Source organism: Uranotaenia lowii, chromosome 2, assembly GCF_029784155.1.
Source record: "Uranotaenia lowii strain MFRU-FL chromosome 2, ASM2978415v1, whole genome shotgun sequence".
Lineage (NCBI taxonomy): Eukaryota > Metazoa > Arthropoda > Insecta > Diptera > Culicidae > Uranotaenia > Uranotaenia lowii.
Window position 1 is genome coordinate 124,969,410 of NC_073692.1, and position 27,367 is coordinate 124,996,776.

General features: G+C 35.7%; 1 protein-coding gene across 1 annotated transcript; it reads right to left on the minus strand.

Annotated features, from left to right (window-relative positions):
- LOC129748855 (transmembrane protease serine 9-like) lies at positions 1-27,160 on the minus strand. Its single transcript, XM_055743620.1, has 13 exons — positions 27,004-27,160; positions 26,862-26,945; positions 26,594-26,789; positions 26,364-26,534; positions 26,215-26,309; positions 17,574-17,725; positions 17,324-17,504; positions 17,106-17,257; positions 16,934-17,043; positions 8,573-8,832; positions 7,873-8,513; positions 967-1,273; positions 1-904 (listed from the first exon to the last, which is right to left on the minus strand). The coding sequence occupies exons 1-13, from the start codon at positions 27,068-27,070 to the stop codon at positions 594-596; spliced, it is 2,727 nt and encodes a 908-aa protein (XP_055599595.1). The 5' UTR covers positions 27,071-27,160; the 3' UTR covers positions 1-593.
- Positions 27,161-27,367: the final 207 nt, after the last annotated feature.

A 27,367-nucleotide genomic window follows, 5' to 3' on the forward strand; every position in this document is an offset into this window, starting at 1 on the left:
AACGTTATGCAAACAGTGTGGAGCACGTCTCTCAGGTGCAAGCTTCTTTCTTCAGATTTAAGCTTTTTTTCTCAGATTTAAGCTTTGTTCTCAGATTTAAGCTTTCATCTCCTATGCTCTCGAGGTAAATAAAGCTTAAATATGAGAAAAAAAGCCTTAAAACAGAGCCCGACAACGTTTCACGATTTGTTTATGTGTCGTGTGACCAAAATCTTGTAAATAAATGCTCGTGAACCTCGTTTCAAGCTTTTTTCTTCAGATTTAAGCTATTTTTGCCTTGAGAGCATAGGAGATGAAAGCTTAAATCTGAGGAAAAAAGCTTAAATCTGTCAAAAAAAAGCTTAAATCTGAGAGATGTGCTCCATACGGTTTGAATAACATTGCCAAATACCGGTATCTGAACGTTTCATTTAGCGTGGTTGAATTAAAGGGAATCTTTCGATTGCTTTGATTCAGTAAGAGTTCGATTTTTTTTACATTTATGGATTTACTCAATAAGCTAATATATTTGATCGTTATTGGAGAATCCGAGCTTACCTGATATCCCATATCAGATTACTTCAGATTCCATAGAATAGAAATAATAGAATATTCTAAAGATTCTCGCGAATCCAATCGACATAAACTGCAACTCTTGTGAACACAGCTGGGACACCCTGTTGACAATTTTCTCCGAAGCTATAGAATCCAACTAGGAACGGGGTCATCTTGGTGTCAGGCATCAATGGCAAAGTGTCGGGACCCATCCAGACCAGCTGGTCCCCAGGACGGTGACAAGTTTGGTACGATCCGATGTCGAGTTCATCGATGCAAAGCTGCTCAAGTCCGATTTTGGCGCGATAGTCTCGTTGACAATCGGTGTTGTACATCGGAACCACTTCATGGGTAGTTTTCGAGGAATCAGCTGAAATAAGAATCATGTTGATGTCACAGAAAAAGAAGAAAATTGCAATCTTTTTGGGATACCTTCATTGATAAGCTTGAGGTTAAGGGGAGTGTGAGTTAGGTTCATCCAGAGACAAGCCGGAAAAACGTTGTCCGTTGGAGTTATTTGTCGACCCAATTTAACCAACGCAATATCATGCTTTTTTTCGGCATTGCTGTAGCTTGGATGTGGAGTGATTTTTTCAATCGGGACCATGCTTCCATCGTTTAGTTGCGCTTCCGACGGACCTCCACTCCTAGATGAAACGCAACTGGCGGATGTCAGCGCTACTTGGTTGGTTATCAGAGACGCTAAGCAACCGTCGGAGTTTCGTCCACGAAGAGTGATCTGTAATTTGAAGGTAGGGGCAAACGTTTTAAACGTTAGTAAACATTGAAATTTCTTTCATCCAAACATTTACTGTTATGATTTCAGCTCATAGAATTTTTCGTAGTATTATTTAACCCCTAAATGTATGCATCATCCTTATTTTCAGAAGAAATGTGAAAATTAGTTTTTACAGACCAAAAATTTACTGCAATTGGTGTTTTTATGCGTAATGGTCTTTAACCCTTCGTTTCATAAAGTTACAAATTTGCAACAAATAATGTATGGAAAAAGTGAATAATTGTATTTTATTTTAATTTTTTTTTCTTGATGTACTCATCATTTCCAACTATTAAAAATGATTTTTAAAGAAATATATAAAAAAAAATCATGAAAAGAAGGGTTAAGGCATCGCAAATATATTAAAAACCATAAATTTTCATACGTGTTAATAAGATTTTTCATTAAAAACAAAGTTTGTTGCAAGTTACCCCATTTTCTGAGGGGGTGAAAATCGCATGTTTTTAGAAAATAAAAATAACTAAAGGAACCAATAATTTTTCTAACTACGCCGATTTGATGTCCCATAATCCTTGAAACTGCATAAGGGGTAGGATTAACTGTGAACATAAGATTTTTTAGAAGCCATTGATTTTGTAAATTGTTGCATTGTTGCCCTAATTGACGGTATTTATCAAAAATAGTATCTTCGAGTTTACGAGAGTTTGGCATAGGATGATGTCATAATCGGTTCCCTCAGTGCTCCACATGCGAGCAAGCCCATATCAGTGAAAGAAACAAAGCTCAAGTGGATGTCAATCATTCTTTGGCAAACAGCATATTTTTCAAAATGTGCTGATTAGTTGCCATTTTGGGCACAGAGATTTCACTGGTGTATCAACTATCCTCTACGTAGGGCAGAGGTTTTCAATGTCCAATGCTTAAGTTTCAACCATCGACTTAAGCTACTTATCGATCATCGATTATTTCATACTAACCGACACGGCCTTCTTTGCTACTACTTCTAAAGTTGATGGAAATTTAACAAAAGAGATTGATTCTTCTTTTCTTGAATATTCCTCTTTGTTTTCATAACGTATTCGTTTTTCCAATCATCATTTTGTTTCTAAAATTAGGACTCTGTATTTATTTATTCACAAGTTTCTACATTGTGCCACAATAAATGTTTTACTTGTATAAAATTCCTCACCCAAGCCAAATTTTGTTCCATTTGCTTGATCACTTTCGAAGTCATTGAATATGAAATTATAAGAGTCCCCCTCACTTCCATCTGTACCGTTGAGCCGTCAACACGTACGCCGGAGCATCGTATCGTTGCTGTGTACCTGCAGGAACATTTTACATTATTTATTTTTTCCTTACCTGTATTTCAATCAGCACTTTTCAGTGCTAAAATTATTTTCATTTTCTTTTATTCATATTTTCTCTTTTCTTTCCAGCATGGGGAAGTCTTCGGCCGGCTCAAGGGCCGGAAGAAAACGGATTGCTGAACCTAATCCAGGGCCATCTGCCAAAAAAGTTGAAATTTCCAATTCATTCGATGTCCTTCATAACATCGGTGATGAGGAAATATTCATATTTAATTCTGATAAGAGTACTAAGAAACCTTCTTCTTCTTCTTATACTCTTAAAAACGAAAAGATTCCACCAATAACGGTCACGATTCCTGACTTCAATGCCTTTCGAAAAGAAATCGTCACTTCCGTCAAGGATGTGAAGATTTCTTTTCAGATCGGTCGAAGGGGAACTGCTCGTATATTGGCGGAATCTTTTAATGATTTTCAAAAAAATTTAAATTATTTGAATAATAAAAAACACCAATTTTTTACGTACGACACTAGAGGTGATCGTCCATTTAAAGTTGTACTTCGTGGTCTCACCGGCGATCAGACACCGGATGAGATCACAAATGAATTAAATTCTTTGTTAGGTTTTTCTCCAATTCAAGTAATTCAAATGAGGAAAAGAACCAACACGAATAATACCAGTAGTGTTGGTTTTGCTCCTGAACTTTATTTGATCCATTTTAAAAAGGATCAGGTTAATAATTTGAAAATTTTGGAAAAGGCTCGTCTTATGTTTCATTGTCGAGTAAAATTTGAACCTTTTCGTAAATCCCATACCAATTTTTTACAAAATATTACGCAATGTCGTCGTTGTCAAGCTTTTTGTCATGGCACTAAAAATTGTAGAATGAATGCCAGATGCATGTTTTGCGGCTCATTCGATCATGAAAAATCTAAATGCCTTTTTGGTGGTGATAAGCCAAAAACAGAATTTTTTAAATGTGCGAATTGCGCAGGTAATCATTCCTCGAATTCTCTAGATTGTCCCGTTAGGGCAAAAATTGTTGCTTCTAGGAAAAACCCCAAAGTTTCCAGAAAAGTTTCTTCTCCTCCTTCCTCTTTTTCGTCTACACACGTCAGACCGGCAAACAACCTGCCTGTTCGCAGTCAGCCTCGGCCTACATTGGAATCACGGCTGGGTAATACCCGAAGTGATTTTAATGTTACCTGTGCTGATTCTGCGCCCCAGACTCGTTGTTTATCGTTCTCAGAGGTGGTTGAAAATGGGTTGCCCTCTTCAGGTTTAACTAATAAAAATGGGAAAAAACCAAGTCTCAACGTTCATGCGAAGGCTTGGGAAAATCCCCGAAATTCAAATACTTTTTCTTCTCCTTCCTCTTCTGATTCTAACAATTTTGTTGATTTGGGTGAGATTACTGAGGAAAAATTAAAATTTTTGCATCAAAATTTAATGGAAATGATGCAACTTATGTTGAAAGCAAATTCAATGTTTGAAGCTTTCCAAACTTCTTTTAATTATGCTAACAAAATTATTATGACTTTACGATTCCCTCATGGATCCAAATAGATGTTTAAATATTATGAATTGGAACGCTAGATCTTTGCTGGCTAACCAAGACGAGTTCTTTTTATTTTTGAAAACTCAAAACATACATATTGCTGCCATCACTGAAACTTTTTTAAAGCCAGACAATAACTTGAAAAGCAATGCTTTCTTTAAAATTTTACGAAATGATCGACTTGATCGACAAGGTGGGGGTGTAGCTATTGTCATCAATAGTCGTCTCAAATTTAGACTTCTTCCTTCTTTCAATACAAAAGTCTTAGAAACAATTGGAATTGAATTAGAAACTTCTATGGGGAAAATTATAATTGTTGCCGCATATTTGCCTTTTCAATGTAGCGGTGAACAGAAAAATTTTTTGAAGGGAGATTTACAAAAACTCACCAGAAATAAATCTAAATTTTTTATTATTGGTGACTTTAATGCTAAACACCGATCTTGGAATAATATTTCATCAAATTCAAATGGGAATATTTTGTTTAATGACTGCTCTGCAGGTTATTATACTGTTGAATATCCTAATGGGCATACTTGTTTTTCTTCAATTAGAAATCCCTCCACAATTGATTTGGTTCTAACGGATTTAGGCGAGCATTGTAGTCAATTAGTTACTCATGCGGACCTCGATTCAGACCACCTTCCAGTAACATTTTCTTTATCCCAAAGTCCCATTGAAAACCCTTTAAAATCAACTTTTAATTTTCAAAAGGCTAACTGGGAGCGATATATGAATTTTATTGAACGTAATTTAGATGTAAACGTTCCATTGAATTCAATAGAAGATATTGATTTGGCTGTAGAAAATTTGACAACTTCAATAGTCAATGCTAGAGCCGCTTCAATACCTAAAGTTAAACATAAATTTAATCAACCTTTAATTGATGATGATCTTCAGTTTTTGATACGACTGAAAAACATTCGTCGACGCCAATTTCAACGAACTAGGGATCCTTATTTGAAATTAATTTATTGCGACCTTCAAAAAGAGATCAAACGTCGTTTAAATTTCATTCGTAATGAAAATTTTGCTAAAGCAGTAGAGGACATAAAACCCTACTCAAAGCCATTTTGGAAATTAACTAAAATTCTAAAAAAGCCCCAGAAGCCAATTCCTACTTTGAAAGATGGAGATAAACTTCTTTTAACTAATTCAGAAAAAGCTCAAAAATTAGCCCAACAATTTGAGTCTGCTCATGATTTTAATTTAAACGTTGTAAGTCCAATTGATGCTCAAATTTCCCTAGAATTTGATGATATTCTTTCTAAGCAAATTGTGTTTGAAAGTTCTTGTGAGACAAATATTGATGAACTTAAATTGATTTTCAAAAAATTTAAAAATATGAAAGCCCCGGGGGAAGATGGGATTTTCTATATTCTTATTAAAAAGTTGCCTGAAAGCACTTTAAATTTTTTAGTTAAAATCTTCAATAAATGTTTTCACTTGGCTTATTTTCCCAATAAATGGAAAAATGCCAAAGTAACTCCAATTTTGAAACCTGGAAAAAGTGCTTCAGAGCCTTCAAGTTATCGACCAATTAGTTTGCTTCCTTCTTTAAGTAAACTATTTGAGAGAGTTATTTTGAATAGAATGATGATTCACATTAATCAGAATTCTATTTTCCCTGATGAACAATTTGGTTTTCGTCATGGACATTCTACTACACATCAACTTTTGAGTGTAACTAATATTTATGATTAACGCTAGCAAATCTGAGGGTTATTCAACTGGTGTTGCTCTTCTTGATATTGAAAAAGCTTTTGACAGTGTTTGGCACAAAGGTTTAGTAGCTAAATTAGCTCGATTTGATTTTCCTGTATATCTCACCAAAATTATTCAAAATTATTTGACTAGCCGAACTTTGCAAGTAAGCTATCAAAATTCATGCTCTGAAAGGATACCCATTAGAGCTGGTGTCCCTCAGGGTAGTATACTTGGGCCTATTTTATACAATATTTTTACTTCTGATCTTCCTGATGTCCCAGAAGGAAAAGGTAAAAGATTATTTGCTGACGATACTTTGCTTTCAGCCAAAGGTCGAAATTTACGGGTGGTACGCAGTAGATTGCAACAAAATTTAAATTCCTTTTTGAATTACTTGAAAATGTGGAAAATTTCTCCTAACGCTTCCAAAACTCAACTTATTTTATTTCCCCATAAGCCAAGAGCAAATTTTTTAAAACCTAATGAAAATCATTCCATAACTTTTAATGGGGTTTCTTTAGAATGGTCTGATCACGTGAAGTACTTGGGACTCACACTTGATCGGAATCTTTCTTTTAAGAATCACATTGAAGATATTCAATCTAAATGTAATAAATACACTAAATCTCTTTATTCTCTCATCAACAGGAAATCCCGACTTTGCCTGAAGAATAAGATGCTTATTTACAAGCAAGTCTTCCGACCAGCGATAATGTATGCAGTTCCGATTTGGTCTAGCTGCTGCGCGACGAGGAAGAAAGCCATCCAGAGGATTCAGAACAAGGTTCTGAAAATGATTTTGCGGCTTCCACCTTGGCACAGCACCGAAGATCTTCATCGGATTGCAGGCATTGAATCTATCGAAGAGATGGCCAACAAAATCATCTCCAACTTCAGAGGCAAATCGATGCAGTCTTCCATTGCAGAGATTCGCTCTCTCTACAATTAGTTTAATTTTAGGATAGCTTTAGTTTTTAGTTTAAAATATTTTTTTTTCACTACAGGATGTTCTCCTTTATAAAAATGCTTGATTGTGCTCAGCAAATTTAAGTCGAATAAATAAATTTTAGTGATTATTAAACTATAGGGCTCTGAAAGTTCATTATTGAACTGAACACCTAATTTAATGTATTAATGTAATATAAATGTAATGATGAATTGGTACTAATAAAGATATATATAAAAAAAAAAAAAAAAAATAAGAGTCCCCCTGTTTAGAAATCAAGATAACGTTTCTCGTGCCCCAATTCCTTCTATGCGAAATTTGCACGATCAGTTCTTGAGTTATTAAAAAGATATGGGTGATTGACTCTCGACATCTATAAATAAACTGTGGTGCGTGATCTCCCTATTTGTTTAATGAGATCAGAGAGGGTCTCAACAACCATTGAGTTTTTTCCGTATCCAAATATTCTCCCATGCCAAATTTAGTTCCATTTGCTCGATTATTTCACATATTCTGCAAAAAGTTGGATGGGAGCCCCCTTACTTCTTAATGTTTTTTTTCTAATGAAGGGGGGAAAGAGCTTCAAACCATCTAGGGAATATTTCGTTCACCCAAATACCCTCGCATGCCAAATTTAATACCCCGCGCTTGATCAGCTATCGAGTATTGCAAACATTTGTATGGGCCCCCTCCCCTCTATCCCCCAAATGCAAATTGGAAGAAGTTGCAAACAATCAAAGAATCCCCCTTTTCCCTTTATCTAAACATCCTCCCAAGCCAATTTGTTCGAATAGTTATCGAATTTTGTAATAAAAATTGTATGGAAGCCCCCCTCCCCCTTTAAATTTCTCCACTGGAAGAAGGGGTCTCAAATATTCAGTGAAACATTTCTCGTATCCAACTACTCTCACATGCCAAATCTGGCTCCATTTGCTTTGCTAATTCTCCCCCTTCCTGTGTTCCCTCTGAAAAAAGGAGGGTTAGTACAGACTACAGACAGACAGAAATCCATTTTTATATATAGGTATAGATATAGAATACTAATTAACACGAAGGGTTTGCATAACACCAGATACTTACGATTTGCGGTAGTCCTTTGTCACCTTGGACAGTATTCGACGTTCCATGCAGAGAACGATAGTTCATCGCACACGTGTCCAGCTCGCCGCTCCTTGATCGAGGTGTTTGAACATACATACTCGGACAACAAATGAGCCGCTTTTCAGAACAGAAATGGATTACCTTCCCGGCTTGGAAGTCCTGCCATACCTTGGGACACTGTTGGTAGTTAGTGCAAACCGCACGGACGCTTGTGTCATTGTCGTACTCACAGGAATCTCCTTCATCCAGATCCACGTTGATAAATTGTACGGCACTATCCCGGTGACGGAAGCTGGGTAGCAGAACCGATTTCAGCCAATCTATGTGCGCTATCAGTCGAGTAGATACAGCCGCTTCACCAAAACCACAATTCTTCCCGAACAAGTTGAGGCCGTAAGCATAGTAGAAGTAACGACCGGCACGCCACATTGGCATTTGCATCGTGGCGCCGTAGCTCAGCTCACAGGAATCTGGGACCAGGAACAATTGGTTACCGACGCAGAGATGTTCTCTTGCCAAGCCCCTCGTCAATTTTTGTTGAAACTCTGGAGCTATTGAACAGTTTTGACGGGTGTTAACATTAGCCCTGGGCATAAGATTTACTATTGTTGAATTCAATGCTGAAAAATATGGCAGAACGTAAATTTTAACTGATAGTCAGTTTAATTATAACTCCTACGTAGTCCATCAACTTCGCCGTATTGAGCGAAATCGTTGATATCTCTCCGTCCTACCCCGGCCACCTGTAATTGAGGGGAAGGAATATCGAACGAGTGCCATATGCAGGCCGGTTTGGCGTTTCTGGAAAATTTAATTCGGTTTCGAAGCTTCAGCACCGCAATATTGTTGTACATCGAACCAGTTGTATACTCGGGATGGGTGATAGCTTCCGAAACCGCTTCCTCCATGCCGTCGACAGTAATGTGGGATGCAGGAACTCTGAAAGATAGATTAAAAGAATGATGGGCTGCTCATAAAAATCTACCGATAGAACAAAAACGCAAAAAATGATTAAAGGGTGTCACAAAGAGCTCAAAGTTACATTTTTTATCTTTAAAAATCATCTAAGGGAGGGCCGAAGGAAATCGGGATAAAGAGAAATTTTAATTTCGCAGCAAAATAGCTTGAAAATACAAAAAACGTCGAGATCTTATGTTTTCTCGGAAAAAAATTTGGCCAAAAATCTACTTTGTAGGACAGCCGTTCTTCGAAAACTCGGTGGCTGTGGAGTCCCGGGTCTAGACCTTATTAAGATCCAAATCCAGACTCCCGCACAACTGACTTGATTGCTTGCTACACTCTACAAAGGTCAGTTGTGCTATCGATTGCTAAACATCGTCGGTTGAGTTGGGCTCTCATATATTGTCTGTATGGTCTGTATGGTGGGAGCGCAAAGACGATTTATATCAAGATACCACAGTGGCAAAGTAAAAAAAAGTAAAAAAAAATCGCTCTAAGCGACATGTTAACTATTTGAATGCATTTGAATGACATTTGAAACTTTATTTTTAAGTAAAGTTAAATTTAAGTTAAAGGATTTAAGAATTTAAATTAAATTTTATTTTTCGATATAACACTAGATGTTTCATGTTTTGTTTTTGCAATTTGGCATCAAAATTAACATTTCGAAGATTTCTTTTAGGTGATTTTTAAGGTTAAAATGATCGTAACTTTGAACCCGTTGAGGCACTCCTAAATCAATTCCGATGGAGCTGAAAATTTGCACAGGTCAGTTTTTGAGCCAATCTACAAAATTTCTATAGTTGATTTTTTGGAACTCGACAAAACCCCTTATTCTGCCTCCCTAATGTATAGCTGAGAAAGAGGATATTTGATCCCTGGAGAAACTATATCTCGAAACCGGAATGTTTTACAAAGATCAAATGTTCTAGAAAAAAAGCAACAATGCTGTTATCTAAACAAATTTAAAAAAAAATTCAGTAACTCAAACTTTGTTTTGAAAGTTAAAAAAAAATTGGCTTGAAGATAAAGTGATTCAAACTTAAAAATGTGAGCCGCAGCTCGTGGCGTAGAGAACGGGCTGCAAGTTTTCTAAGCAAACGGTCATGAGATCGAATCTCGGTCACGGCATACATAGTACATGTGGTATCTTGATATAAGTTGTCTTTGCGATCTCACCATAGGTCGATTCACGCACGACCTGACCTCACTGTTTTTGACATTTCGCGATTCCTGTTTTGATTCCTTATTTTCCAATTCTGCACGCTGATGAAGCAAAGCAAAGATTTGGATCCTCATTTAATTTTCATTCACGTGGTTTTAGCATTAGTTTTCAGCTCAATTTTGGGATAAAAAAAATAAAAAGGACATGATGAATGTTGTTGAGAAATTAGATGTTTTTAAACATCAAAATGAAAAATCAAGCATTTTGTTTGTTAAACCAGCTGAAAACAGAATTACAGTTTTCCGTCGAAATAACACAAGATACGCCCGGACAATCGATACATTAGGACATTCGATGGGATTTTTGGTTTCAAGTAGAAGCGCTGCCCCAGAATATTCAATGCAAAGTCGGATGGCCCAGAACATAAGTGGAAAAAAGGGTTTAAAAAAACATGTTCAAAATTTCAATAAACAAACCTCCTTTTCAATTTTTTTGAGAATTTTCAACTTGCTATTCATTCCCGGAGAAATAACTTAAGAAACCAAAAAATGCTCTAAATGTAGTTCACAAAATTGACCTGGTTTTTTAACTATCCTCAAACTGAGTTTTGAGTTAAATTTCTTGACCGTACAGCTACACGAAAAATTTCGCCGCACCCCATTTCTCGTTCGTAAAATTTTGTAAACAGGACGCGCGAACTGTCACCACAAAAGGGAGCTACGTCATCGTGAATCGACCCATACAGTCAATGGGTCGATTCACGATGACGTAAGCAATTTTGATGCACACAAGCTTCCGTGCAGTTTATTCCAATTTATTTGTTTTTCGCATTATTTTTCATTGTGCCCCCACGTCCCGATGTTCCAACTCCGGGTGACAAAAGAAGGATTTGAAATTGGTTCCGGCCTTATTTGAAAAGGACTTGAAAATTTAATTTTACCTTAAAATTAAAAATTGCACCTTTAAATATGCAATGCAATGGAATAGTAAATACAGTTTTAGAACATTTTTTCCTGACTCTTATATGTAAGTGTGAAATTAGAACATTTTTTTTTCGGGGATTTTCATCCGGTGAGAACTGAAAAATGAGAACTTAAAGAATTGTAACTTAAAAAGTCAACAAACCATTTATCTTTGGATTTTGTATGATTTTTGCCAAGGGCCAAGGCAACTTAAGAAAAGGCTCTTTTGAAGATATTTGCTCCAAATTCGGCCTTCATCTTCGATTCGATAACAAATAAGCAATTTCAAATTACTTGGCACCTGTTTCGACTTCTGTTGTCCAATATTTCACTGGAATTCATTCTGTTTTTTTTATAAACGCCCTAAAACTTCAAGGCTTGACGTGACAAGTAATCTCTTGTTCTTTCAGTAGGTGGTAAGATTTGGGAAATCATCCAATTTTTCATCTTTCATCTTTCATCTTTAATCTTTAATCTTTAATCTTTCATCTTTCATCTATCACCTTTCATCTTTCATCTTTCATCTTTCATCTTTCATCTTTGATCTTTCATCTTCCATCTTTCATCTTTCATCTTTTATCTTTCATCTTTCATCTTTCATCTTTCATCTTTGATCTTTCATCTTTCATCTTTCATCTTTCATCTTTTATCTTTCATCTTTCATCTTTCATCTTTCATCTTTCATCTTTCATCTTTCATCTTTCATCTTTCATCTTTCATCTTTCATCTTTCATCTTTCATCTTTCATCTTTCATCTTTCATCTTTCATCTTTCATCTTTCATCTTTCATCTTTCATCTTTCATCTTTCATCTTTCATCTTTCATCTTTCATCTTTTTTCTTTCATCTTTCATCTTTCATCTTTCATCTTTCATCTTTCATCTTTCATCTTTCATCTTTCATCTTTCATCTTTCATCTTTTATCTTTCATCTTTCATCTTACATCTTACATCTTTCATCTTTCATCTTTCATCTTTCATCTTTCATCTTTCATCTTTCATCTTTCATCTTTCATCTTAGTTTAGTTTAGTTTATTTATGAAAAGCGGCGTAAGACAATTGTCTTTTTTAATGCCACAGTGGCGTTACAGTATTGATGAAATGCACTTAATAATTTACATTGATTTGTTTCTCTCTATCGTTGAATTATTCAGACTATTTTTCTGATTCTCATTACATCTAATTGAATAAAATTGAACATTGCTTCTTAAAGGTGTCTAAATTTAAAATATTTTTTGTTGAGCTTGGTAGTGAATTCCAAAGAACTACACCCCTGACAAAAAATGTGCAATTGTAGTATGTGCTTGAATGATTGGGTATAACATAGTTTCTCACTCTAGTGCCACTAAAAGGCTGTAGAATATTAAAAAGATATGAAGGACATTTAGTATTGACGATTTTATGGAACATAAAACATGACCTTGCTTTAATGAAGTTATAAAAAGAAAAGCCTAGCAACTTATGTTGTAAATGAGTGACTCGATCTAAACGGCGTAGATTAAAAACATAGCGGACACATGAATTTAGTGCAATTCTCATTCTGTCAAATGCTCTGGCTGATACTGTGGGTAGCAAGAAATCACACGCGATGAAATATGGCAAGATAAATGTCTTGAACAGTTTTAATTTTATATCCTGATTAAGAAAACTAGACTTGAGTTTTATGTTTCGAAGCACTCCATAAATTTTTCCACACTGTTTCAAAACATGACTATCCCAATCAAATTTGTTGTTTACGACAAACCCCAAACTAGTTGCCTTTTCCACAAAAACGATTTCGTTTTCACCTAATTTCAAAACCGGGATTTCTGAGCAAGTAGTTCGAGTTAACAGGAGGGCATTCGATTTACATGCGTTCAACGTCATCAGATTGTTATTCGCCCATTCATAAATTGATTCCAAATCGAGGTTTACTAACTGACAGGTTTCGACAACACTACGTTCTTTACATTTAAGATATAGCTGGATATCATCAGCGAATAAATGAAGAGTGCAATGATTCACAACACTTGGTAGATCGTTTATATACAAGGTAAACAATATTGGCCCTAAAACAGATCCTTGAGGTACTCCGGAGTTTACGGGAAGGAAACTCGATAATTCGTCGTTACTATAAACTGCCTGTTGCCTATCTTCCAAGTATGAACGAATTAATTCAACAGCAGCCGGCTGGAAATTAAAATTTCGGTTCAGTTTTTTACATAGCGTTCTATGAGAAATTGTATCAAACGCCTTCGAACAATCAAGAAGCACTAAAATAACTTTACAACCGTCATCTATGGATTTGGATATATCATTACCTATTTTCAACATTGCAGTTTTTGTACTATGGCCCGGTCGATAACCAGATTGATATTCTGTAATTAAACTGTATGCGTTCAAATATGTACTTATTTGTTTTTTCATTATTCGTTCGAATACTTTTGATAGAGCACATAAAATGCTTATTGGACGGAGATTTGAGAGTGATGTTATGTTTGACTTCTTCTTAAAAGGGATTATTTTTGATTGTTTCCAAGCTTGTGGATATTTAGATGTTTCGATTATACTGTTAAAGACGTGTGATAAATGTTTAATGATGAGTGGCAGAATTTGCTTGATGAATTTTATAGGAATTTGGTCTAATCCTATGGCATTCGATTTTACTTCGTACACAGCGTTGATAATTTCATATTCTTGAATGCAGTTGAACTTAAAACCCATTGAATTTGAATGAAAATTTTCATAAGATATTGCGTGGTCTACAGTAAAGCTTTCATGAAATTTTTGATTAATTACATCTGGGTGGAAGTCATTTTCTGTACTGGATTTACGCTTTGATAAGCCGATATTTTGAAGTTTGCTCCAAAACTCTTTCGGTGTCATATGCTGGTTAAATTCATTATTGTAGTAGTCGCGTTTAGCTTTCAAAATTTTCTTGTTTGCTATGTTTCTAAGTCTTTTAAAATTACTTTTATCTTCACTGCTTTTAGTCATCTTCCATTTACCATAAGCGCGATCGCGGTCAATCAGAGCAATTTGCAAATTCGATTTAAACCAAGGATTGTACTTGCGTTTGGATGTGTTTTTTCTCCTAAGAGGTACGCACGTGTCATGGAGGAATTTGACGCGATCATTGAAAAAATCTATAATGTCGTTGGTATCAGTAAGGGAGTGAAAATAGGTCCAATTAATTTTATTGTACTCTTGGATTAAATAATTTGGATCTAGACATTTATAGTCTCTATAGAAGTATTCATCGTTTACAATTTCTGTGTCGTAGTTGAAAGAAGCGTAAATCATATCATGATTTGAAGCATTGGGTATACTTATTTGTCCAAAACGTATTATTGAACTTTGTCGGCTTGTTATTAGTAAGTCCAGCTGTGAAGCCCCATGATTATGAAAATATGTTGGTTCAGTCCCTACATTATACATTCCGATTTCACTCAACACGCTACAAAACCGCTCAGTTTTACTATTTTGGATCATGAGATTAGTGTTAAAGTCACCTATCAAAACAATATCATCGTAAGCACCTTCGTATTTCAAAATTTCATCGTGGATCATTTCTGCACAGTCTATGCTTGGATGGTTGTAAATCACTCCAATTAGTAATTTTTGATTGGGAAGAATCAGCTCTACAAACATGTATTCGAATGTATTAGAATGTCTAACAACAAAATTAGCTTCAATAAGTTTGCACTTGTAACGTTTCTTGACATACAGGAGTAGTCCACCGCCCGTTTTACCTACACGATCGCTTCTGAACGTAAAATAATCATTAATAGTGATTAAACTTGTATCTTTAGTATTATTTAGCCAGGTTTCGCATACCCCCGCAACATCGACAGATGAGACTTGCAATATTTGTTTATATTCGTCAAATTTGGTCATATTTTTCGCACATATGCTTTGCATGTTGAGAGAACAGATAGATAACTTCTTAAATTCAAACGAGGATTTCATTACAATACCCGGTATGCACACATTTGTCATGGTGTTCAACTGATCATTATTAGCCATTATCATGAAAAACACATTTAAAGAAGCAATGATCAATTTTAATTAAAAAGGTTTTTTTCAAATGAACGATTTCTAAAATTCAAACTACCGCAATTTAAACTCGAAAACAGTCTTTTTTACGCTAAGTTCGATAGAGTAACGATCCGTAGCAAGTGCCTTCGATGACGCCAATCCGAAGATACCACAGCAACAACAGCTCCCCGTCGACAGCAGCAACGTAACAGCAACAACAGCAACATACTTTTAGGACTAGGAATCAAAGGAAGATCTTCGGGATGGATTGGAAGGAGAGAGAGCGCTAGTAAGGAAAAGGTTTTTTTTTTTTTTGTAACTTTTAGGAGGGGATTCACGGGATAACTTAGGGATGGATTGGAAGGATAGAGAGCACTTGTGAGGATAGGTTTGTTTACGTTTTGTAACTTTTAGGAGGGGAGTCACGGGATAACTTAGGGATGGATTGGAAGGATAGAGAGCACTTATGAGGATGGGTTTGTTTACGTTTTGTAGCTTTTAGGAGGGGAGTCACGGGATAGCTTAAGGATGGATTGGAAGGAGAGAGAGCACTTATGAGGAAGGGGTTGTTTACTTTTTGTAACTTTCAGGAGAGGAATCACCAAGGACAGCAGGATGGGAATCAGAGGAGAGAGATATCTTGTAAGGAAAGGTTATTGTAGTACACGCTTCAGCTCGTCTTCCGATGAGATCGGTGTGCCTTCGATGTCAGATCTCTTCTTAACAAACACTACGCCGTTTTTCGTGTAGACAGATGAAAGTTTTCCCTCTCGTTTCGAATTCAAAGCTTTAATGTTGAGAAGCCTTGCAGCGGGAGAGAGATTCTCGTTCACAAAAATTCGATCCTTGTGTTTGAAACCGATGATCTCGAGAGTGAGTGTCCTCGTTCTGAGATACCTGGAGTAGAAATCGTTCCTCTGGTTGGTTATCGCAAACTGGATCATCACTATATACGCCTTCCCGGCTATCATTGTGGCTCTCGACAAGCGTCTCATATCGACGAGAGGCACCTGTCCAGCGTAACCAAGATGACGACACAGCTTTTCAAAATATTCGTATAGGTTTTCTTCTTGAATAAACGGGATGCCTCTCATCAGCAGATCGTTGGTGTTCAGAGATCGTGCGATACTCTCTGTGTTCATTTGGATGCCTTCTGTGTTGCGTGCGACAGAGACACCAAGTTCGGAGATTGTTTGTTGCAGATCTGAGCGTATGAGATCCATCTCAGCTTTGATCTCAGTTTTCATGGACAATAGCTCCTCTTTGATGTGTTCGGAAATTTCGGTTTTCGTTTGTTCCATTTTTCCCATCAATAGTTCTGCTAGCTGTGAGATGGACATTTCTTCTGAAGAGTCGGTGGAATCGTTATTGTCCGGCTTGTTACGTTTAGTGTTTTGGCTCCGAGTTGCCATGGTGAGCAGAATTCCGTAAGTTGGGATCAGTGAGTACCACGAACGATGTTGTAATTTGTGAACAATGGCTACTTGCTTGCAAAATTTCGATTTTTATTATCCGCCCAATTTTCCTTTTCTGCTGGTTTTAACTCGCGTCTACAGATGACGGTTGAAGTTTGACCGTTTAATTATATCTTTGATGCACTTTTGGAAGATAGTAAGGTAAGATCTTATTTTCGAGTTTAAAGCGCGCCGCGATCTACTCTGTGCACTTCATAATACAATACTTTTTTTTTTTTTTCATCTTTCATCTTTCATCTTTCATCTTTCATCTTTCATCTTTCATCTTTCGTCTTTCATCTTTCATCTTTCATCTTTCATCAAATCTGCCAACTTTTCGCTGGTTTTGGCATATTCAACAACAGATCGAAATTCTTTAAAGAAGTTCATGGTGCATTTTATAACTATTCATATGCATCGTTCTCAAGACCGTAATTGTGTTCCTAAGAATAAAAAATCCTGAAAAACGACAAAGGTTACTTACCCTGCAGAAGTAGTACACTCTGCGAGTGTTAGAACTGCATCATCGGCAATAAGAATTCCACTACAGTTAGCTTTACCTCTAGCGGGAACGTTTCGAAAACCGATGTCAACCTAGAATTAATCGTTTTATGTTTTCAGAGGTTTTAAACTAATTAAAAAAAAAACATGTTTACCTTATGCACTATATCATCGTATCCAAAAGTCATGTGAGCTAGGTCTGAGTTGAGAGAAATGAAATTTTCGGAGCGTGAAACAACAACATCGTCCTCGAAATCTCTCAATACTGCATATCGCAGCGCACAGCCGACCGGTTCCAAGCGCCAGCCTTAAAATAGAAAATCAGTTAATTTAATAAATTTAACATTAACGTGAATATTACAGTAATGCTTACTTTCGACATTTTCCTCCTTGCGTAGGGTGTCCAATATCCAATCGTGAAAAGATGAAACTCTTGCATACACCCCGGCGGATCCTGTGCCACAAGCTGCCCCAAAGGAAGTGACTCCAACGATGAACGGTGTGATTCGACCATTATGTAGCAGTTTCATTTGCAGTGGTCCACCGGAATCACCCTGGAAACGATAGCAAAATCATTAATTTCAAGATTCTAGGTTTTTTTCTGCAATCATAAGGGACATTACGGGGCAGGTATCCATTTTCACGTCGCCGGCACAGAGCTGATGATCTACGATTCCGTTTCTGAGTTTACGCTCGGAACCATAGGTTTTGCTGCATTCTCCGTTGGTCACCGGCCTCAATCTAACTTTGAGCAGTATTGGCGTCGGATCTTGGGCTGTTTAGATATCATTAAAAATGGGTTATAAATAATAAATAAATAATAATCTTCAGTAGGAGAAATTGAAATATGAATAAATAAGGAAGGTCCCAACAGTTGCCTGGCTAACTTTTACTTAGCTCGACTTGATTATTTAATGCATGATTGATTTTAAAAAATGAGAATTGCAATTATTGTTTAAGACAAATAAGATCCTTTTGATTCGAATAACGTAACTGAACAGAATTGGAGCCGTTGTTTTGAGGCATTTAAAAGTTATGGCCCTTCAAATTTTTAAATTATTTTTTTAATTGATGATTTATTTCAATACGATTTTGAAAATTTCTTCCTAACATTGTTTATTAGGTGCAGAAAGATGTTTGTGATTGATTGAGATTAAAAAAAAAAACATATTTTCTGCATACTTTCTTCATATCTAATACAAACATTAAAATATCGCATACCATAGATTAATTTCTTTTATCTCTAGAATATTTTTTGTGAATATTGAATTGTGGTGTTTAAAAAAAACACTATGCATTAAAGGTTTTATTATTGGCATGATTTGAGAGCAATTGTTCAACTGGGTTGAATAGAAGAAAAATTTACTTTACTCCAGTTCTAAAATATAAATATGCCGCATGCATGAACATGAACATCGATGAACAACTCAAAAATAGCAAAAGCAAACAATTGTTAATGATGGGTGGGATAACATCTATCTAAGTTTTTTATTCAAAGCTTAATAAGATCAGGCCATTTTGGTTGGAGAAGTGCTTTGATATGCAATTTTTTCAAATGATTTCATCTTTATTTTTTTTCACTGTCTTCCATGTAGTTTGTTGCTTTATAAAACGAAAACTAAAAATCTGAGCATTCTTGCTTAAGCTGCTTATAAAAACGCTGACACACCTGAATTACTGAACTTATTAAATTTTAATGTTCTATTCATCAATGGAATCTTTCCTGAATTATTGCTGATTATCAGGTGTCAACTTTTAAGAAAATGATCAATACATGTTGATAGTTTTTGAATATTTAAGAAAACCAGGCCGGACCAGACTTCCCAAATTTTATATTGAATTTCCTGGAAAAACCGGATAAAACCGGACAATCTGGCAACCTTATCCTATGCATCAGTAGTGTATGGTTATTTTTTAACATTTTAATCTTAAAACAATAACTAATCTTAACCCTCTAGAATCCAAATTTATTTTTTCGGTTAAAAATTCACAGAAGCATAGTTTTATGATAACAAACAACTTTCGTTTTACGAAAAACTATATAGATGAGAAAATATTTTTGACAATTTTCCCAAAAAATGCATAACTACAGGAACTAAGGAACTTGACTTTCAGTACTTTTTCGATTGTAGTTTTTTTTTAAATAGTTCAATCGATTTTTCCTAAATATTGAAACTTATTAACACTGACCCATATCAATATTTTATGAAGTTTTTTTTAAATAACCCTCAAATAACTGAGATATTTGAACTTATGAAAAGTAAATATTGTGCATATTTTCAAATTTTTTGACGTTCTTTCCCAACCCCGCCTTAGACGGGGTTTATGTTTTATTTCTCCTTCCTAACTTAGGATATTTTTTTTGTCTTAAAATCAATCCAGAATAATGGTAACTTTTCTACCTAACTGCCAATCATATTTTTTATATCTAAAAATACATTGACCAAGGTTTTCTGAGGCTACCAAATTGATATTTTTTCGAAAAATAGGTCAATTTATTGTTTTCTTATGTTTTTATTTCTGTTAGCTATACATTGTAAAACAGTTTTCAGTAACTAAGATTGAGCGATTAACATCTTTTTAATCATTTTGCGAAAATAAATTTTTTTTTTAAATGAACTATTCTATGCAAATTTATGTTTTTTTTAGTTATTTTGGTTGGGTACTAGAGGGTTAAAAGAGGACATATGATGCACAAAATGACGATATTTTGCTGCTATTTTTGCTTAAAAAGTATCCGTTCTGAACGTTTTGGGCGATAAAAGTAGTGCTGTACGGACAATTATTTATTCACAGTATACATTACGTGGCTTGTGTTATAGCTCAGTTAACAAGTCAGTTTCCTTTTGAGCCGATGTCCGTTAGTTCAAGCCCAAGAGTAAACATCGAACACAGTCACAGTAAATGAAAATTACCGAGTTCGAAACGAATTCCTAACATGTGGAGTTCGTTAATCTGTTCGATAATTTTCTATGGCTGAGAAGTGACAGATAAGATCATTGGTCAAAATTTCAATAGTTCTGGCAGCTTGTTGCATTACCGACAACCCGGTAGAGTTTATTGAAAGGCCTGTGTCTATTACAGAAACTTCGGAAGATATTAACCGAAAAACATTAAATGCTCGATACTGCGGTAAACAACAGGTAGAGTTGAATGAAATTCCTAAAATTATTACCGAAATATCTGTAGCTATTACCGGAATACCTTGGTGTTTTTGTTCGGTAATATTTACCGAAAAACCAGTAGATTTTGCTGGAATTCCTGTAATTAAATTCGGAATACCAATAAATATTACCGAAATATCTGTACATGTTACCAAACTAACGGTAAATGTAGTTCGGTAATTTTTAACGAAATCTCGCTAATTTTTACCAACAGATCGATAAACTTCACAAATCATACTGACATGACACTAAACAAAAACACAATCATTTTCTGTCTAATTTCCATTATTTGATCCATCCAAAGACGTCAAAATCATCAATTACCGATTTTTTTTTCCAAATAACAGAACTGGTTCGATAAAATAAATTACCGAACTCGGCGATTTTCGTTTACTGTGATTGTACCGGATAGGTTTATCGATATCTGTCCGCCAACTGCAACGTTAATTTAATATAAAGTCGTGAAAGCCAGAAAGATGAAAAAACAATTATAATTGAAACAAATAAGCCATAAAACGTGTATCAGCGTAACTAAACAGATTTGTCCCAAACGTATAAATTAATCAAGGAATAAAAAATTGAGTTTTTACTCAGTATGAAGTCAATTTGCCGAATCGAATTTGACGTCTGCTCGGTGTACACACTTTAGTGTACGCACTTGAGTACAAAACTTATACGCTCGGGTTACTATTAAAAAAAAAACTTATGTGTAGGAATGTTAAGGGTGATACGGTCAAAATTTGGTCAAGGGAAAACGCATGTAATCGGTGAAATCGTTTACTGAAAAAATCAAATTAAATTTCTTTTTCAAGTTTAATTAGTAAAAAATACTAATACCGTACAGCACTACTTTTATCTCCCAAAACGTTCAGAACGGATACTTTTTAAGTAAAAATAGCAGCAAAATATCGTCATTTTGTGCATCATATGTCCTCTTTTAACCCTCTAGTACCCAACTAAAATAACTAAAAAAAACCCATAAATTTACATAGAATACTTCATTTTACTATTTTTTTTCGCTAAATGTCTAAAAAGATGTTAATCACTCAATCAGGTGGTGCCGTGGGACAAAATCATCCTGCGTGGCGAAAACGCCCTGCTGGACTTCAAGAACATGAATACCAATTACTACTTCTGGTACGATGGCAATGGTTTGAAGTAAGTTTCGAACTTTTAATAGATTTTTGGTTTTCGATCTGAAAATTTGATTTTTCGACTGACGCTGAACTTTTCCTGGAACATCGTTCCAAATGCAGGATTACCGTAAACTGGGGGAACTTTGATCAGCGGGGTAACTTTGATCAACATGAAATTTTTGCACATAATCATCAATAACTAATTATAAAGTTAAAATATCTGAAAACGGTTTACTACGTTTGAAAGCCTATAAACTAAGTTACGAATGAGCCAAATTTGGTTTTTATTAGGAGATCTTTTATATTACTTAAAATGTTATTTTAAAATCTTAAAATATCTGGTTTTTAGAAGGATCACAAACAAACATCTCTCCTGATCAAATTTAAGCATTTAGGAGCAAATGGGTTGTTTAATGTGAAAGTTCAACTTTTTTCTTGGTTTTGGTTTAGTTTAAGAGTTATTTTTATGGTCATTTTATGACAATTTTTTTATATTGACAAAAAACGGTCATTTTCCACGAAAAAGCCCGTAGAGTAAAAATGGCTAAAAACCCTATCAAATGGTTAAGTTTGATGAGAAAAAGAACATAGAAACAGTGCGAGAACTTAGGGAACTGCATGAAGGTAAAATTTCATTTGTTTTCGAGGACAAAAATATAAAGAAATGTTTATAATTTTTGCCCCTAAATGTATGCAGCAACATTGTTCATTTTTTGAGTATATTTGTTTTGGAAAGAAAATGTGAAAAATTCAATTGAGTCCAGACAAAAAATACTGTTATCGATGCTTTGATCCTTTTGTGCTAAATGGCATCAGAAAAAAAAAATTTTGAAGATGTTGAGATACGTAAAAACCATAGTTATCAAAGTTACCCCAAAACTCGAAATCTGGTTTTGTAACAAACATTTAATTATAACCACCAATGTCGTTTGAATTTACTGCAATCAATGATCATGTTTAATACTCCTCACCTCAGTAAGTGTTTTAAAGCTTTTAGGTATAACGAAAAAGCAACCCCTTCCAAAATATTCAAAAATGAATAAAAAAAATGATCAAAGTTCCCCCAGTTTACGGTACTTTCGAATGTTTTTGCTTACGGATATATGTAGTTTGTCAAGTTCCCGGATACCTACATGCCGTCACCGATCTAAAGAACTTCACCTACAAGAGCTTATCGGTGATTATAAAAGAGCTCAAAGAAAAAACGAATCGTCTTTGCTAAAATTAACGATTAATTTTCCACTGAACTGCAGCTGAAGAGGCAGCATTTCCATTTTTTTTTTCATTCTAATTAATTTTAATTTTGTTGAAAAATTGACTCGTCATAAATCATCAATGAAAAACCCAAACTGCCGTTGAAAAGATTCATAGAACCGTGCACTGCTTCCTTATGTGTTTTCTTCAATTATGTATGTTTAGTTGTAAGGAGAAAATGTTCGAAATAAAATGAAATTTGAAATTACAGGACCTTTCAATATGAATTTTCACTATAGCTAATTGTAGTCACACAAATTTTGCCGTCTAGGCTATTATCAATGACTGCTTTAAAAACATGATAACAATTCAAAATTGGTTTGCTTTGCTCTGATGGCCACTTGTCTTGCCGCATGCCTTTTTGAATCTGAGAATTTGAATTACCCTCAAAACATATTGAACATCCTCCTTAAACTAAAGAGATGTATTTTTCGAACTGTTAAAAACTCCTGAGTCCGGAGTCCAGAATTCATACACAATACCGAAGGTTTTTTTTCTTTTCTTTCTCCATAAAGTCCGCACTTGCAAAAGCAACATGGCTGACCGGAAATTTGACATACGGTGACACCTCCTATATATATACACCTTGGATGTTTCGTCGGTCAATTGCAAAACTTATGTATTTGCGATCTTGAATGCAAGTTGAAAGCTTGAATACTTTTTCGCTGGTGGCAGCACCGTAAACTTTCTTGTATTTGTATTTGTATTTATTTTTTCTTGTAACATAAGATAAAATCTTTTTAATGTGTTACAATAAGGGGTTGTTTAGATTTTCATTTCAACTAACTAGCTTAATACTTGTTCATGTGTGTGTGACTATACTTGTTCGAAAAACGATTCAGCCGGGTAGGGGAGATAAGGGCATAATAGCCACATTAAGAAAAAAACGCTAATTCAACCATAGAAAACAGCTATAATAAGTGAATTACACCATTGTTTCGTGTTCAGACACTAAAATAGTCTATTTTCTAATTGGCTGAAATTTGAAAAAGTAGATGAAAACGTTTAAAAATGCATTTTATAATTTTTGCCGAAAGCTGAAAACCAGTCACCAGTCCTGGTAAACGATTTCTCTTGCGTTAAACAGAGAAAGCAATAGCCTTCACGCCACTTTATTCTTTTTAGCAAGGCAAAGCTCAAGTGGAAGGTGTCGGAGAGATAATCAGAGGCCCGATCGTCAGATGTAAACTAGTCAAACTTTGGCTTATAACTCAGTAGACTACATCGAGTTGAATTTGCTGCTAGATTACACGGCAGAAAACGCTCATCGTGCCCCGATTGATAGTGCTCTGTTCGCCCCGAGTCAACAAATTTAAGTAAAATCGTGTTTTAAAATTGATTAAATTGAAAAATAAAAAAATCAATGATGGTGAAAATTGGGAAAAAAATATGTACATAATGTTGCAGTGCGTACATTAAAGATCAAGATGATTTCAATGTCATGGTACTCACTACGCCCCCACAGTGACTAATTTTCAGCTTTTGGCTCACGTTTTTAAAATGCATTTTTCAACGTTATTAGAAAAAAACTTTTTAAATTTCCAACCGGTAGTAAATAGGAAATGAATTCTAAAAGAAGGTGCGTTTAAAAATATCTCAAAAATAAACACAGTTTTGCAAAAACTGAAATTGCTTATCTGGCCTCGTGTGGCCATTAGACGGCTGCAAAAAAATGATTTTTTTCTCCAATATGTTTTTTCGATGCCTTTTGGGTCACCAAGCATCAGGATAAAATTTGAAATGGTTTGGTTGATTCCTGAGTTAGCGCAACGTGATTCAATTTTGTATGGAAATTTGTATGGAAGAAGAAATTTTTGCACAAAAAATCATCCAGAAAATTCAAATAAAGTTAAAATAAGGTTGGTCTTTGATTTTTGGTTTTGTATATTCTTAAGTTTAATTTTTTTTGCTAACATGACCAGCAGCTAAACATTTCATGAAAAATAACCATTTCAAAATAAAAAATCAGAAACCATTGAAAAGTATTTAAAAATGACAGACTTTGATTGCTAGAGCTTTTAATAATTTCAAGAAATGTTTTTGCAAAGGTTTTAGAAAACAATACATACCATATCTATGCAAAGCAATTTTTTAAGAATTTTTATTCTCGTCCTACGGTTTCACAGCTGAAGCAGTCAAAAACGCTAAAATTAAAAAAAATAATTTTGAAAAAAAAATTAAATCTTATACCTTTTCTAGGGTACAAGTTAGGTTTGTGCTTTGGTCACATGAAATGTACTGCAAGAATCAAGGAATATTTTTCATAAAAAAGTTATATTTTTTGCAACTTTCAGAACACCTCTGGCGATTTTTGAATGAAAAATCTTGTTTTCCCATACAAATTTCCATACAAAATTAAAACTCGTTGCGCTAATTCAGGACCGGATGGATCGCTTCCGAAAATTTTATTGCTATTTCTGGCAGCAAAAACAACCAAAAAAAGTTATGTTATGTACACCCATAGAAGAGGTTGCAGAAATCCAATGCCTATTTAGCACATCTCTGTGCCGATAATGCGCTGAAATGTGCACTGTGCCGAAGATGATATGTTTGAAAAACCGTAACTGGCATAAGGACTCGGCTCCCAACTAAAATGATGCATGACCACTACATTCAAGCAAAACAAGAAAAACATTTTATGGGATTTCCTTCCTATTGGATAATTCATCCCGGAAACAAGGAAATAAAAATATAAACCACAGCGCCCGTAGGGAGAATCGAACTCAAATCACTAACTTAATGGTCTTGCCAGACCGACATCTTAACCAGTGTACTATTTGAGCTTCATGCAGGAAGAGGGATATTTGTCATAGGCATTCTGCCACCGATCAATCACAAAAGAAACGCACGACAGTGGCTTCCCGGCGTTTGGCCTCCTTTCAAGGTATTCATTTGTCTTGCGATGGAAACGGTAAAGGGAACGGGAGTGGAGGAAACGGGAAACCCATTGAATGAGAACTGTGCTTTGCTTACTGCCTGCTATTACATACACACGCTACATATACACAGCTGCTAAAGCCGGGCAGCTTGGCCGGTGCTTGTTTGCCGGTAAATTGAAGGAATATATTCTTGTTGCTTTTGCTACATACACACGCACAGCTTAGCCGTGGTTGTTTGCCGGCGAATTGAATTGAAGGAATGTTTTTTTTGTTGTTGCTTTTACTGCATACACACGCACAGCTCGGCCGTGGTTGTTTGCCAGTGGATTGAAGGGATTGAATTAGAAGGAAGTTTTTGTTGTTGCTTTTGCTACATTCACACGCACAGTGCTCGGTTCGCTGGCTGCCTGGTGTTGGCCGGTATTTATTTCCATCCTTCTTCGTCTTGTGATGCGATAGGGAGGGACGTGAAAGCGTTTTTATTTTGTTTCTTTCAGACATACGCAATTCGGTTAACTTGGGAGATTAATGCCGGTGGGAGCAAATCGAATCAGCACCGATCGCGTTATCTTCTTGTACCAATGATGCTATGTAATTGACTACACGCCATTGGCACAGAGGCTGAATTTTGGGTGTAAGAATTGTAAATTTCCATACAATGCTTACAGCGGTCTAGTGGCCATCATGCCCTTATTTCCGACACAACTAGAAAATTATCAAGTCATCCACTTTCCTTTAGTGTTCAGTACAGTTCGGGTTAAGATAAGCATGTACCTAATCAAACCTATAGATATATCTTTTTGCATGTATAGTTTAAAAAAATCATCTTACCGAATCCAGTGTCTCCCCAGCCGGTGGCTTCCATAACCGGAAATGGTACATCGGACTCCCGCCACAAGCACGCAGGCGCAACCGTTGGATGAAGTCTGGCATTGGCATATTAGCATACAATTCAATCAGCTAGCCTACATCATACTTACTTAACTTTGGCGGCAAGTTTTAGGAGCGCCACATCGTAATAGGAAGCCGAGAAACGGTGCATGGGATGACGAATTACTTTTACTATTGCTAATTGTTGTGCATACATGTCATCTTCATTGCTGTAAATGTTAATGTCTCCAAGTCTAGCCACATCAGGTTCCTTGTTAGCGCTGAAAACGACATTTTTCCTTTCTTATTTATTAATCAAGTTGCTTGACTGGTGATTTACTCATCGATAGCGCAGTGAGCAGCCGTTAGAATCCAGTTGTCCCAGATTAATGACCCTCCACACTTCCAGTTGATTCTTCCTCCTTCGGTCCAACCGATCGCAGCCATGTGCGCAAACTCCTTGAGATAAGCAGGTTCTCCGAAGGCCGGGGCCACCAAACCAATTCGACCATATTTGTGATACCTTAAGTGACAGTCTTGGGAGAGAAGGGAAGGTTTGAGAATATTAAAGATAGAATGAGGTAAGTTGATCTTTATAGTATACTTACCATCCAATGAAAGTCGCTCGTTTGGGAACATTTCGAACCCAGCAGTTAGCGGGAAAGGGTTAATGGGAAACAGTTTACCCCAGACTAAGAACAAAAATGAGCATTTTAGATTTCTTTTTCTAACTAGAATGAAATTACTTACCATCGTTAGCAGCCAGAAGTAGCAAAAAGCAAACCGCTGATAGCTCGGATTGTAAACGCAGCTTCATTGTTAGCAGCCGCTTTCAAAATGCAAACGAACTTTCCAATGATACTGTATACACTAAATAAGCAGCAACAAACAACTAGCGATCAGCAATGGCAACTGGTCTTTTAGCGCCTCGAGGCGTATTGCTATGCCGGCTTCAAGGGACAGGTTTGTTGGGGGAATCCCGCTGTGTTGTTGCAGCGCCTGAAACAAAATCGCTTAAAAGCTACAGCCATCTCAGGTCTAGTAGATTCTGAATGATAACTCCTACCGAAATGCGCCCATAAATGGGTTAAAATAGCTTTATTTACTACTCGGC

Coding starts and splice junctions, on each gene's coding strand:
- LOC129748855 (XM_055743620.1), bottom strand. CDS start 27,070: ATGAAGCTGCGTTTACAATCCGAGCTATCAGCGGTTTGCTTTTTGCTA. Junction 17,726..26,214: donor CTGGGGAGACACTGGATTCG/GTAAGATGATTT, acceptor ATATCTAAACAG/CCCAAGATCCGACGCCAATA. Junction 905..966: donor CCTCAAGCTTATCAATGAAG/GTATCCCAAAAA, acceptor TTCTTATTTCAG/CTGATTCCTCGAAAACTACC.